We start from the raw sequence: 13,840 nt of genomic DNA on the forward strand, positions 1-13,840 counted from the left end.
GTCCCTTTGAAGGATGTTTACAGACAACCAAAATTGCTCATTGGGAAAAAAAAAAAATGCAGTTCATTCTTGCCTGACAGCTGATTAAATCTTGAGTTGCCTTTTGCTTCTGCTAAGTTGTTCTGTTCGTGACTGGCATTCCGAGCTCCCTCAGGTGTGGTGAAGGCCAGATGGCACGACTCAGAGCCTGCACCCAGCATCCCACAGCTGGATTGCTCGCCCGAAAAGAATTTGGAATGGCAGGGATATCCAGAATTCAAACACTTTGTTTGATTTCCTTTTTTATTTCTCTTTTTTGGCAGCCTCTGTCCACACAGTGTTGGAAGCAAACACAAACACTGCGAGTGTGACAGTCAGTGCAGAAGGTATAGTCATTCTTTTCCAGTAAGTCTCAGGCTTTTCTTGGCATGCCATTTCATAAAAAATACACATATCTGTTAAACCTAGGGCATGCATGAGGCTTTCTGTTTAACACTGAACCATCTTCTTGCCAGGTGAATGTATGCCTTTATTATTCCTCAGCTTTTATCTTTTCTTTCAGCTGTGTCCAGCCATCCACTGAAGACCTTAGCAACTTTCAGAACTATCGAGCTGACAGACAGCAGTGACACTGCTGGGCCTGATGGTATGTCAGAATTAAAGCAGCCTTTCCAGATAAGCATTCAAAGCCTTAATTGAAATCAGACTTTCTGAAGTGTTTTCATTGTCCATTTCTCAAAGGAAGTGGAGAAAGCTGTTACAAAACACTTAGGGGTGATGAAGGGGGTGGAATTGCCAGCCACAAAGAAACACTATTTCCACTCAAGTCTGAAAAATACATTTAATCCTGAAATGCAGATGTCTGTTGGTACTAATGCGGTGGCAGCCCTTGTTGAGAAGCAGGTAATTTATTCTTCCCAGTTTGTAATTTATGTGGAATATAACACTTGTAGCTCCATGAATTTCAGGGTAATTAAATCTCTTGCTCCAGTGCACAAAGAACTGATCTATTTTGCTGTGTAAAGCACGGCACCTCTCTGTTCTGTAGGCAAGGATCTGTTTCTCTGCAGCACCAGGTTGAAAGCTGAAAGCAGAGTGTCACACAAAATGCCCTGATGCAGCATGGCAAGCTGCCTCTAATGTGTTGATAGCATGAAATCACCATGCAAGTTGGCTTTTGTGGCCGGGATGTTCCTCCTTTAAACCTCTCCTTTTTCTTTTCCTCTTGTGTGGAAAAGCTTTTCTTCCTAACCTTTCAGCCCCTGCCAGCATCTGCACTCTCAGTTCTTGCTGTTCACCTCCCCTGAACTGCTGACAGTTCAATTCTCTGCTTGCCTCACATCCTGCAGGGGTGCCTTTGTTCCACCCTGCTCCTCACATGGGATCTCCCTCCCTATCTCCAGGAGCCAGGCTCCAATCTCCCCCCATTGAAAGCTCCTTTTTTCAAACACTCTCTGCTGATAAATTTCCTTAATCTGCTCCCTCAGATAGAAAAGTCCTCCAGGCCACTCAAGGTATTGTGAATTCCCTGTTTAGTTGCAGGCTCCTCGTGCCAGAGGATGCCTGGGTTTGTCTCTGATACCCAGCTGAGCACACACTTGGCACTTGGCAAAACAAATTAAGAAAAGGCTGGAATGAAGAAAGACTGACTGGAGCTCCAGAGGATTCTGGAATCCAGGGCTCTCCGAGGCAGTCAAGGTGCATTAGCAAAGCTGTCTGGCCCGTGCCTGTGCTTGGCTTGTGCCTGTGCTAATTTTGCTCTCCTCTGAAGACCAAACAGCTCATTTCTCTTAGAAAAGAAATAAATCTCAGCCAGGGAGAGTCAGAACATGCTCAGTGCTCAAGGGCAGAGATGAGAAGGGTGGGGATAACCTGCAAGGTGAGGTGTGCACTGCAGAATTCCCTCTGCCCTCCAGCATCAAACATTGCCTTCCCTTGGGAGTTCTCAGCCCTTTAGAACTTGGGATTTTTGGTTGTTTTGTTGTTTTCCCCCCCCTTTGTCTTTTTTACATCAGAAAAATCAATGTCAAAGTGTGATTATTTGGTCACCTTCACAAGACTGGACTATTTTAGTAGCAAAATCTTGCAGTGGGAAGGTTCTGTGCTCTTCCTGTGCAGCTGCTCTTGGGAGGAGGATGGAAACTGCACTTAGCTGCCCATTAAGAAAGCCCAGATCAAAGTCCCTTTGCTTCCTTTTGGTAAAAATGTATTTTTAAGCTAGTTTTGCTTAGTTCCCTGTGACTAATCCTATTTTTAATGGCAACAGGATGGATGTCCATGTGAATCTCTAAGTAACAGATCTCCAAATTTGGCATATCTTTGGGAAATCTGACAAACAGCAATAAATAAAAACCTTAAAAGCCACCATAAAATGCTTGAAGTCCTTATGGCCAGTTAATAGTGATTCAAAATGTGAGAAATAATTGATCTGTGCATTCAGTTCTGTGTCATTTAATAACTTCTTGCCTTGATGATGTATTTTTTCCCTGCCAACATGCAGAAATAAGTATGAATATGGCTGTGCAGGGTGAAATTTGAGCCCTAACATGACATCCAGGGAAGAGAGATGTGTTCTGCTTTCCTTGCAGACTCTGAGGTGGTGCTTTGCAGCTGCCATTCTGCAGCCTCAAGGAATTAACAAATGGAGTCATTTTCCCTCTGTGGCACACAGCAGTTCATACATTGATGCTGTGTGCAGCTCTGAGGCAAAGCTCCCAGGAGGTTGTGGGTGTTGTGAGCTCTGCAGAGCCTCCCCTGGCTCTGTGTTGGCTCCTTGGTAGCTCTTCCCACAGGTGCCAGGGTTACCTGAGCCACAGACTGTGCCTGACTCACCTGCTGAGCTCTCAGCTCTGAAAGTAGCCTGACATCTTTTGTGTAGACAGATAAAGAGGTCAGAAATTACAGATTCACCTTTTTTTTTTCTGTGTGTCTCAAGTAATTTGTTCCATCATTTTATTTTGTGTTGTATTAAGATGAGTTTTCAAATGAAAGAAGTGGGGAAATGGTTCAGGGTTGTTTTTCCTTCTGGTTTATGCCTCATTCTGGATTGTTCTGGGTGATTTTAAGTGTTGAGTCCTTCTGAAAGTTTTGGGGAACCATTTGAGTTTGTTTTTGCTGATTTACTGAGGCACAGTGTTCCCAGAGAAGCTGTGGCTGCCCCTGGATCCCTGGAAGTGTGCAAGGTCAGGCTGGATGGAGCTTGGAGCAGCCTGGGATAGTGGAAGGTGTCCCTGCCATGGCAGGGCTGGAACAAGATGGGCTTTAAGGTCCCTTCCACTCAAACCATTCTGTGATTGTGTGGTTCCAGCTGGTGCTGTGAGCAATTCCTTCTTCGTGGGGGTAACTCCTTTTTATCCTCATTTTGGATAGGAAAAGAAGTCATGGCCATGCTGAGAGTGAGAGCTGGAGATGAGAGAACCAACGTGAGGAAATCTGCTCTGCAGGTAGGTTGGGGTTTGCATCCTTCCCTGCTCTCAGTGATTACCCCAGATTGTTAAATAATTAATTAGGCCACAGCTTTGCTGCAAACTCTGTCACTTTGCCCACTTGTAGCTTCCTGCTCTCCCTGCAGAGTGCCTTAGAGGCATTTAGGATCTTGTTTACTAGCTCCTGATAAGTAAATAATGCAGGCATAATGATGGAAATTTCTCTAGTACCCTTGCTGGCATTCTGTTATTCCGTCATTTGCAAGGAGAGGCTCTTGTCAAATGTCAATAGGCATTTCAATTAAGAGACTTCCTCATAAACTGAAGCATATTAGCTGCTTAGTTTGTTTTGACCTTGTTAGCAAAGGGATTAGGTTATATCCAGCCTCTTTTTGAGCTCTGTGCTGCTTTCCTTGCTGCTCATTTCTTTAATGAAGTCATTAGCTTTTAAAGAGAGATGCTTCAATGGAAATTTCCTTGTTTTAAAAAAGAGGTGTCTGCTGCTGACTGCCTTCCTCCGTTAGTCCTCTTCACCCCAGCTCTTCCCCCTCAATTCACACACTGATTTGAGCTTCCCAGTTAGGGCTTTGCAATTCATGTTTTAATGCTTTCTGATTAAGAATAAAAATAAATCCCTCTTCTTTATTATGAAGCAAAAACGGTGGCTCATATAAGAGGCACGTTACTTTCAAGGGGAAATTGTGACACCCTCCCTCTCCAGCTGCTGTTCCAGAGCAGCAATGACTGGAATGATGTTTTCTGATTCATTTTCCATCTCTGGTTGTGCCCAGCAGTCATGAATTGTTAATGTGCTTCACTCTGGGTGTGATGAATCTCTGGCTGCTGTTGGTGGGGGGTAAATTGTATTTTTGCTTTGCCACCCAGTGTCCCTGGCGTGCCCAGCCCAGCTGAACCTAATGGTGGGTCCAAAATGGGAGGGGATTTGGAGACAAAGAAGGAAGCTCATGGTGACTGCATTCTTGTGAAACAGGAGATTATAGCCTAAACAGGACAGTGGGGGTCTAGGTGGGATCAGTTGGGTTTGGGCTCCCAATCTTCCTCCTTGCAATTGTTCCAAATATCAAGACAAGTGCAATGTCATGTTCAGTAATTCTCTCTGGTTAAGGTGTTCCTACCAAATTAATGAAGAGATTTTGAAGGCTGCAAAGCAGTGGGGAGGGGCAAGGGGGTTTTTTTGACCACCTGTTTTTATGCTGCCCCCGAGAAAGTTCCCCAAGTAGAGCCCCTGTAGTTTGTGATGACCAGTGCAAACAGCCACACCAGAATGGAACTCGATCCCTTTTGATTGAGCTCTGCTCCGAGCCCAACCAAACACCTGGCGGGTGTAAATGCAGGTGGGAACCCTTGGTGGGAGCTTTGCAATGCAACTGAGTGCTGCTGTTTGCCTGGCAGGTGCTGGTGAGCCTGCTGAAGCAGGGCGTGGTGCCCTGCACGGCCGAGGAGCTGGGCGTGCTGCGCGAGCGCTGCCGCGACCCCGCCGTGTCCGTGCGGAAGCAGGCGCTGCACTCCATCACCGAGCTGCTCCTGGTGAGCCTGGGCAAGGGTAACAACAGTCTGGGCATCTCATTGCAGGGGTTCCATGCTGCTGGCTCCTCATCACAAAGGTTTCATTCCTTTTTGGTGTTTCTTTTGGGCAGCTCCTCAGAGCGCTGACTCTTTCTTCTTCAGTAGCCAACTGACTGCAGTTCCCTTCTCAACACCAGCCCACTCTACCATAGCACTCCTCTTCTCACTGGTCACAGCTGTGGCCTGGTAAAGCCAGGCCTGTTCCTAATCTTTGATTACTTTTTACACTATTATTTTCTACAGATTACTTTCTACACTGTTTTCTTAAATCCTATCCCACTACAATTAAATGGGTATTTTATATTATGTCTTGGTTTGGAAAGAGAGGTGCGGGCTAAGGAAGAAGGCAGGAGCCTCCCCTGAAATGTAAAAAAAAAGTAAACCCTCTCCCTCTTAGTTTTGTAAATTTGAAGTTCAGGGGCTCTCAGGGAAAAAATACGGGAGCAGGAAATAACAGTTCTTTAATAGGAAAGGAAATGAAAGGATAGAATAAACAATGCAGTGAACTAAACCAACACTGCCAGAGCCAGAGCACAGCCTGACACCCTGTGGGTCAGGGTGCTGCAGCAGGGCCATTGGAATTGTGGCTGCAGCCCTCCTGCAGTGCCAGGGGTGGTTCTGCTGGAGCAGGGATCCTGGAGAAAGGTGCAGAATCCTCTGGAGATCCAGGGGCAGAGGCAGCTGCTGCTCCTCTGGGAATGCAGTGGGAAGCCGTGCTGGTGTTCCAGAATCTCAGATTATATCCAGGTAGGAATGCTTGGCTCCTCCCTCTGGGCTCACATCTCCCAATGGGATGCTGTAGCTCTTATCAGCCATGCAGTGACATTCAATAATCTGTTATCAGCAGATGTTCCCCCCCAGGAGGGAGGAGTGGGTGTGGAAGAGATAAGGAGAACTGCCCACTGAACAGAAGAGAACTGCCATGCAGGTGGCAAATAGAACACAATTCTATATAGAATAGCATAGCATAGAATGGAATGGAATGGAATAGAATAGAATAGAGTGGAAAAGCCATGCTGGTGTTCCAGAATCTCAGATTATATCCAGGTAGGAATGCTTGGCTCCTCCCTCTGGGCTCACATCTCCCAATGGGATGCTGTAGCTCTTATCAGCCATGCAGTGACATTCAGTCTCTGTTATCAGCAGGTGTTCCCCAGGAGGGAGGAGTGGGTGTGGAAGAGACAAGGAGAACTGCCCCCTGAACAGAATGAAGTATTCCCTCAGTTTGCTCCTCCCCAATTCACTTTTGTTTGTACTTTTTGGGGCCTGATGCAGTGAGGTGTCCTTGAGTTAGAGCCCTGGAGGGATTGTTTTGTCTGAATAGAACGGGAGAACAGTAGCTGACACTCTAGATGGAGTTCAGAGTCATACCCTAAAGCAGCACAGGAGTTGAAAAGTATAAAAGCTGAAATCCTAAGGCATCAAGGGGAATGGGAATTCTGCCACACCTGGGAGGGGAGGGAGCAAGAGGGACCTCACCAATCAGTTATTCACTCTGGGAGCTGCATTTCAGGCTGCTCTAATTCTTTTCATTACCTTTTGACTCGGAAGTCATGACTCACTCTGATACCTACTTGTGATTTATGCAGAGTGCTTCCAACTGTTGGAAACACTGATTTTTCTGGCTGTTGATTTATGTGTCATGAAGAAAATGTTTATGTTGCTGGCCTTCTCAAGTTAAAAAAAACCCTGAATCACTTTCAGATGTAATGTGTGGATGATAGCAATGCTATATTTTTCTTTCTTTTCTATTTATTCACAGGGGGTTTGTAACTCAGGCTTGGAGCACAGGGTTTATATTAAGCAAAGCTCTTTTTTTTTTTAGTGCTAAATCATCTGCTGTACAGCCTTATTGCAAACCTGTTATAATTCTTTATAGAGTCTCAAAACAAAGTGTTGCAGTACTTTAGCAGAAACACCAGGTATTTATCATAGAGATGATTAAAGACCTTGTGATGCTGAGTTTCCCTGTCCCACCTGCTGCCACACTGCTGGGCTTGATTAAAATTCAAGTTTTAAAGTTTGTGGCTGAACCTGGAGGCCTTTGCTGCTCTTAGCCATGCATTTGGGATCCCCCAATGATTTTAAAATGTTTCTCTCAGTCTCAGCACAGCAATGTCCTGGTGCAGAAGGCCTGGTTGGATGGAGTGGTGCCTGTGGTGATGGATGCAGAAAGCTCTGTCCAAGAAAAGGCCTTGGATTGCCTGGATCAGCTCTTGCTGCAGCACATAAAACCTTACAATAAATCTAGGAGTGGTGATGAGAGGCAGGAGCTGGCGTGGGATCTGCTCTCCCTGTTGTCTTCAGAAAGCCAGGAGCTGAGGTAAGTGCATTTTTCCCTCCCCTGCCTGTGTTGACATTCAGGGATAAAACCCAGAAGTTTGGGGTTTTTTTACTTTTAATCCCATTAGAATACAGAACTTTTCCTTTACAGAAGGAAATTACTGATTGACTGAGGACTAAGATAAGAGTCTGAGTTTGTGCTCTCATTCCCTGTGAGGTACCACAGCTCACACACACCCTGTTACAGTGCACGTGCTGTCTGCTGTGCAAGGACCAGAAACCAAATTTTTCTCAGGGATTTCTTTGAAGTTGCTCAAATTCCCTGCTTGAAACTCTCAGTATCTTTCTGAGGATGGAAACTACCACGTTGAGGTGCTTGTGTTGCCCTGCCAGCTCCCAGGACAGGGCTGTTGAGCACGGACAAGAAGAGTTCAGCTTTGCTTTGTGTCAGGTGTTTTCACCTGCTGCTCCTGTCACCTGTGCTCTCTCCCTGGACTGAAATGCTCATTGCTGCATCCCATGCTGGATGCACTGATAGCACATGAATATTTAAGTCAGATGGAGGTGTTCCTCTGACAGAAGTGAGAGAGGATATATAAAGCAAGAACATCACCTTGTATTAATTCTTATGTACAATATGTTACTTGTCTTGTGACAAATCGAATTATCCTGCCTGCCGTGGGAAGGAGAGGGAGAAATGGGATGACACACAGCATGACAAGGACACAACATTGATTAAAGACAGCTGTATGTTTATTAGTCAACAGGGCATAATAGCTCAGAAATAGCAGATGAGGCACTGGTGGTGCTGCCGTGCCAGTGTGGGGAGCTGTCACTGTTCTAATTTGGGCCATTTTGTAACAGGGTTTGCACATTCCTGGCACCTTCTTCCTCCTGACCCTGCAGGACCTTGCAGCTTGAGAAATCTCACAGCTCTACCAGTGTGGAGTAGATAATTAGAGCTGTGCAGAAGAACGAGCGGGCTGTGATGCCTGACATGACTCTGCTGTGCCTTTATCCCCAGGAGTGCTCAGGGCCAGGCTGGAGGGGGCTCTGAGCACCCCAGGCGAGGGGAAGGTGCCCTTATCCATGGCAGGGGCTGGAATGAGAGATCTTCAAGGTCCCTTCCAGTTTAGGCCGTTCTGTTGATGCCTTGTGAAGGCTGAACTGGAACAGAGACAGATGGAGCTAAAGAATGAAGAAGGGATTTATTAAGGGCCCTCAATGGATGCACCTTGGGCAGCACAACCGAGAATGGCCCCAAAATGAGCCCAAGATGAACCAAAATGGCCCCAAAATGAGCCCAAGATGAACCAAAATGGCCCCAAAATGAGCCCAAGATGAACCAAAATGGTCCCAAGATGCACCCAAGGTGAACCAAAATGGCCCCAAAATGAACCCAAATGGCCCCAAAATGCCCGGCCGGGCACGGGGTCTCTCCCTGGGATCAGCTCTGCTCCATTTGCACCTTGCAGTTCATTGTCCCATCCCAGCTTTAGCCCCTGCAGTCCCACCCTGCTTGTTTTTCTCTCTCCAGCCCACGGGGTTTGTGCTCCTGGCCTGAGATTTGGCTCATTTGTCCTTGGTGCCCAGCTGGAGCAGGAATTGTTTTGTCTCCCTGCTCTGTGCACAGAGCTCAGCATCCCCTGATGTGAGCCCAGACCCACACACTAAAGCAGAACAAAATCTGAAAAATAGAAAAGCTAAGCCTGAGACATCATAATGACTCTGGATATTAAATAACAACTGCTGGAAAGTCTTGGTTACAAATTGCTGAAATTATAATTTCTTGATGTGTCATGGGACCAGTTGGACCTTCTGTGTTACTGACCCAACATCCATGTAGGGGTGCCAGCTCTGTAGTGAAAATATGTGTAAATGGAAATTTTCAGTGTGAATTGTGGCAGTGCCAGCCAATAGCAGCTTTGTTGTGTTGGATTTTCCTGGATTTTCCTGACTGTCTTCTTTTAAACTTTCCTCCCTGCAGCCGTTACCTGAGCAAAGCCTTCTTTATGTGGTCCAAGCAGAACAAGTTCACCTCCACTTTTATCAATAATGTCATGTCTCACGTGGAGACAGAGCACTCCAGGGCAGCTTGGATGCTGCTTGCCAAGGTGGCTGGCTCTTCCCCCAAGCTGGATTATTCCAAGATCATTGAATCCTGGGACAGTATCAGCAGGTCAGTGTGTGCTTTGAGCTCTCAGTGCCCTTCCACAGATTGCCTGGTAGCTGCTTAAATCCCAATTTTTCTTTCAAATTGTCGCTTCTGCAGCTGGAAATCCAGCAAAGGCTTTGAGATCCATGCAGTAACCACCTCTTTTCCTCGAGCCCTCTGAGTTTTCATTGCCTTTGACAGGTCTGCCTTAATAATGCATGTCCCAGATGAGAGGGTTGCTCAGCTGTGCTTTGGTGGCGTGGCTCAGAGCTCGCTGTTGGTTTTGCAGGCAGCAGAACACGAGCAGTGGCACCGTGGGACATGTCCTGTGTGTCATTGGGCACGTGGCAAAGCACCTCCCCAGGAGCAGCTGCGAGGGGCTGAAGGGTGAGTGGTCCTGGCCACCTGCAGGGCTTCTGTGCCTCCACAAACACTTGGACAGCTTAGAAAATGCTGGTTTTGTGTGTGCTGTCGTCTCCAGAGAGCATCCAGAGCTGGCTGAAGGAGTCTCAGTGTCCCCTGGAGGTGATCAGCCCAGCTGTGGAGACCCTGCAGAAGCTCTGCCAGGCCTCTGCACCTGCACCAGAGGAGGCACAGGTGGGACTTAAAATACTCTTTTTAAAATAGCCTGCTCCCCACTCAGGGGGTGTCTGCTGCTGTCTGCAGGCTGTGGGATGATGAGTTCTAAAAAAGGGGCTCTGATTCCAGCCTGCTCTGCTCAGCTCTGCCTCTTTGCTGCACTTGAGAACATCCTGGCTTGTAAGAAATCTTCTGCCTTCAAATGTATTCTGAAATACCTTGCAATTGCCTTCTGTCCAAATTTACAAAATTCCTAAAGGAAATTTCCTAAAGGAAACCTGTTGCTGTGCTTGGTCCAGCTTAAAGCCACAGTTTTATGCTGTAATCTCTGTATTCTCCATCAGAGCTGCTGGAAATACACATATTTCCTAGGCCTCTTCCTGGAGACCAAACAAAGTTAATAACTTGCTCATAATTTTTTTCTGCCTCCATTTGTTTTATGCCCTGGCTGTGTTCTGCTCCCATAGTGGGAAGTTAGGCCATATTTTGTTGGTAAAATAAAAATCTCAGCCTGGACACAATTGCAAAGAAGCCAAAATTGATGCAGGTCTCTGTCCCTGATGATTTCTCCTCGTGTCTGTTTTATATTTCTCTTTTCCAGTGTAGATGGCAGCTCTTTTATAATAAGCATCCCAATCAAGTTTAGTAAATAATGGGCAGAACTGAACCCTCTGTGCCTCAACAGCCAGGGTGGGGTGATGGTTTTTGGGGTTTCAAACTGACAATAAGAAAATCCTCCCCTGTAGGTACAGCCACCACTGAGTATTGGCTTAAAATGAAATGCAGATGTTCCTGTAGTTGGTCATTTCACTAAATCTAACAGTTCTCATTTATATATGTATTTGGTTATTAAAATTACCACTTTTAGATGGTGGAAAACCAGAAATGATGCTTTATATTCACCACAGTGTAGTAGATAATCTGCTTTTCCTGTGTTTCCCCTCCACTCTTTGGGAATTCACATCATGTTTTCTTGCTTAATGGAGCTGCTTTTTTCAAGCAACATCTAAAAATTCCCACAGACACCTCCAATGTGTTGGGTGCACATGAAACAGTCGCCTAAATCCTTTTTGTTTAAGTCTGTGTGATTTCTATAATGAAGTAAACTTGGGCCTGTGGATCATTAAAAGCCGAATTTTCCAAGGTGTTTTGACACTTGCACACATCCTTTGATGTGCAGGGAGAATTTTAAAGCTCTAAGGCATTGTCAGATTGATTTTAATGGGATCCAGATTATTAAAAGCACATAAAGACTTTGATATTAGGGATTCATGTGTGGACAGATATTACAGCTACCTTTTGTTTAATTAATAAAGTGTCAAATTAATTTGTTTAATTACTGAACAGGAGCTGCTCAACCAGGTGTGTGGAGATTTGGTATCCACCTGTGAGAGCTACATCTCCAACATAGTCCTCAGAGAGGATGGGGCAGGGCAGCTGCAGGAAGATCTCTTGGTAAGTTTGGGGATTATTATTTTCAATAATTCCCTTCAAGGATTATTTAAAGGGTGGGGGTGTTCCTCGAAATCCATGCCAAGAACTGGGATCACAGGAATGTGCAGGGCCTGTGTGTGTGATGAAATCTTGTATTTAAGGGCCTGGGAGCCCACAGCAGTTTTACACACCAGCAGTTGCTGTAAGGATATGGCACCCCATGTATTTTTAATATATGACGTGGTTTTTATTTCCTCGCTTTTCCACTCAAACTTCTGAGATGAGCTGTTTGGGAGAGATGCATGGAATGCTTTGAGGAGTATTTCAGTCTCATTAGATGGGGTGGGGGGTGGTGTTGGAGCATATTAAACACACCCACCCACCCAGGATTTCTGTTCCAAAGCCTCCCCTTCTGTTCTCCAGCCACTGCCTCGAAAGCACTGAGGGAATTTTGAGTTGTTTTTTGGAGAAGAACCGACTCCTGCTGGCTTCCTTTGCAGCTCAGCCTCTTCTGCTTTCTCTCTGCAGGTGAGACACCTCTTCCTGCTGGGAGAGGCTGCCCAGCTGTGCCCAGCCAAGGTGGACAAACACATCTTCCTTGTGGTTCAGTCCATCCTGGCCTCTTCTGGCAGCGAGGAGCAAGGTGAGCCACTCTCCCTGTGCCTTCAGCTTTGCATTTGCAGCACCCCTGTGTGCCAGGCCCTGTTTCCATCCCTGACCTGTTCTTTTCCAGAGTCTGCTTGCACAGACAGTGAGGAGATCCCCAGCTCCCAGCCACTGTCCCAGTTCAGGGGCTCAGCCATGCCTCCCGTGGTCAGGGCTCATGCACTCATCACTTTGGGTAAGTGCCAGCATCCTGCCCTAAAAATGGGCCTTTGTGTATCTCAGCCTTTCTGGTGAAGTGCTGCCCAAAATCTTGGAGAAAAGGAGGCTCAGGGGGGACCTTGTCACTCTGCAGCTCCCTGGCAGGAAGGACAAACCAGGGAACAGGGACAGGACAAGAGGAAATGGCCTCCAGCTGTGCCTGGGGAGGGTCAGTTGGACATGAGGAAGAATTTCTCCATGGAAAAGGTGGTTAAACGTTGGAATGGGCTGCCCAGGGAGGTTTGGAGTCCCCATCCCTGGAGGTGTCCAAGGAATGCCAGGTGTGACACTCAAAGCTCTGGGCTGGGTGACAGAGTAGGGATCAGTCACAGGTTGGACTCAACGATCCCAGAGGTCTTCTCCAACCTGAATAATTCCATGTAAAGCTCTGGCAGTTGTGACAGAGCCCCAGTGCTCTGTTGGCATTAGCCCAGCTGGGAGCTTTTAGCAATGCAAATATCCATGGAAACAAGTTGGGCAAACCATCAGAACCCTGGCAGCTCTGCTTCTCCAGGTGGTTAGTGCATTAATAGTGACCAATAATTAGCAATGTCCCCCAGAGCTGTGCTGTCCTTGTACTCAGAGCTGGGTGCTGGAGGATCCATCTCAGTTTCAGTAAATGCTTCAGAGAGGGGGAAGAAAACTTGGTTGATGTAGCTTAGAGCAGGATGACTGCACTCAAATATTTGTTCTCCTCAATGCGAGAGAAACGCTGCTTTCAGAGGAACCTGGCCAGCTGCATTCCCAGGATTCTGAGGAACACCAAGTGAAAGTTCTGGCTTTTAATACTTCCATGCTTAGGAACAAGTTTCTTTTGCAGATAGGCAGCATTATTCTTCCCTTAATTGCTTTGGAAAGTTTAATACTTTTGTGCAGAGCTTGGGAACAGGGAGAAGTGATGTTAGAACTATTGCAGGCTACTTTATTTTAGGTTGGTTCAGTGATGCTCTCAGAGGTGGGTGTCTCCCTGCTATGCCTATGACAGCTGGGGCTGTTCTTTTTAGCTGCTTTGAATAATACCCTGTACACAGAAATAGTTTGCTGTGAAGGAGGGAATTTGGCATAGAGACCCACTCTATAGGTCTAAGGGGAGTTTGGAAGAACTTGAAGTACCATCTCCCTGAGAGATCATGCAGATTGCTCATCAAGTTCCAGCATGAGTTTCTTGTTTATTCCCTTGTTTACTTCCTGATTCCTTCCCTGGCTTGTTTTGGAGGCAGCGAGCTGAGCTGGCTGGCAAGGAGAATTTATCCCAGCTCTGCTGCTCTAGTGATGCCTTGGAGTGGCTGCCTAGAACAGAGGTTAAGGGAATAAAGTGGGAATTTATTAAAGGCCTTTAATAGATGCACCTTGGGCAGGGTTACAGAGGGACCCAAAATGGACAATGGTCATGAGGTCTTGTATTTGTGGGGTTCCCAGACAGAGGAAGGAATGATGAATCTGACTCCATGCTCTCAGAAGGTTAATTTATTATTTTATGATACTATATTATATTAAAGAATACTATACTAGGCTATACTAAAGAATAGAGAAA

General features: G+C 46.3%; 2 protein-coding genes across 2 annotated transcripts in view; one reads left to right on the forward strand and one right to left on the reverse strand.

Moving 5' to 3' along the window:
* Positions 1-13,840, reverse strand: part of JAM3 (junctional adhesion molecule 3) — a 132,959-nt gene that overhangs the window by 70,047 nt on the left and 49,072 nt on the right. The window lies entirely within an intron of this gene.
* Positions 1-13,840, forward strand: part of NCAPD3 (non-SMC condensin II complex subunit D3) — a gene marked incomplete at its 5' end in the record, with an annotated part of 36,706 nt that overhangs the window by 8,270 nt on the left and 14,596 nt on the right. Inside the window, 11 exons of the mRNA XM_084221534.1 lie at positions 303-370; positions 526-625; positions 3,349-3,422; positions 4,818-4,952; positions 7,094-7,314; positions 9,262-9,457; positions 9,723-9,816; positions 9,911-10,026; positions 11,356-11,463; positions 11,971-12,085; positions 12,176-12,283. Coding sequence (XP_084077660.1) covers positions 303-370; positions 526-625; positions 3,349-3,422; positions 4,818-4,952; positions 7,094-7,314; positions 9,262-9,457; positions 9,723-9,816; positions 9,911-10,026; positions 11,356-11,463; positions 11,971-12,085; positions 12,176-12,283 — 1,335 coding nt within the window. The remainder of the gene's footprint in view (positions 1-302; positions 371-525; positions 626-3,348; positions 3,423-4,817; positions 4,953-7,093; positions 7,315-9,261; positions 9,458-9,722; positions 9,817-9,910; positions 10,027-11,355; positions 11,464-11,970; positions 12,086-12,175; positions 12,284-13,840) is intronic.

The sequence above is a fragment of the Fringilla coelebs genome, assembly GCF_963513975.1.
Source record: "Fringilla coelebs genome assembly, chromosome: 25".
NCBI lineage: Eukaryota > Metazoa > Chordata > Aves > Passeriformes > Fringillidae > Fringilla > Fringilla coelebs.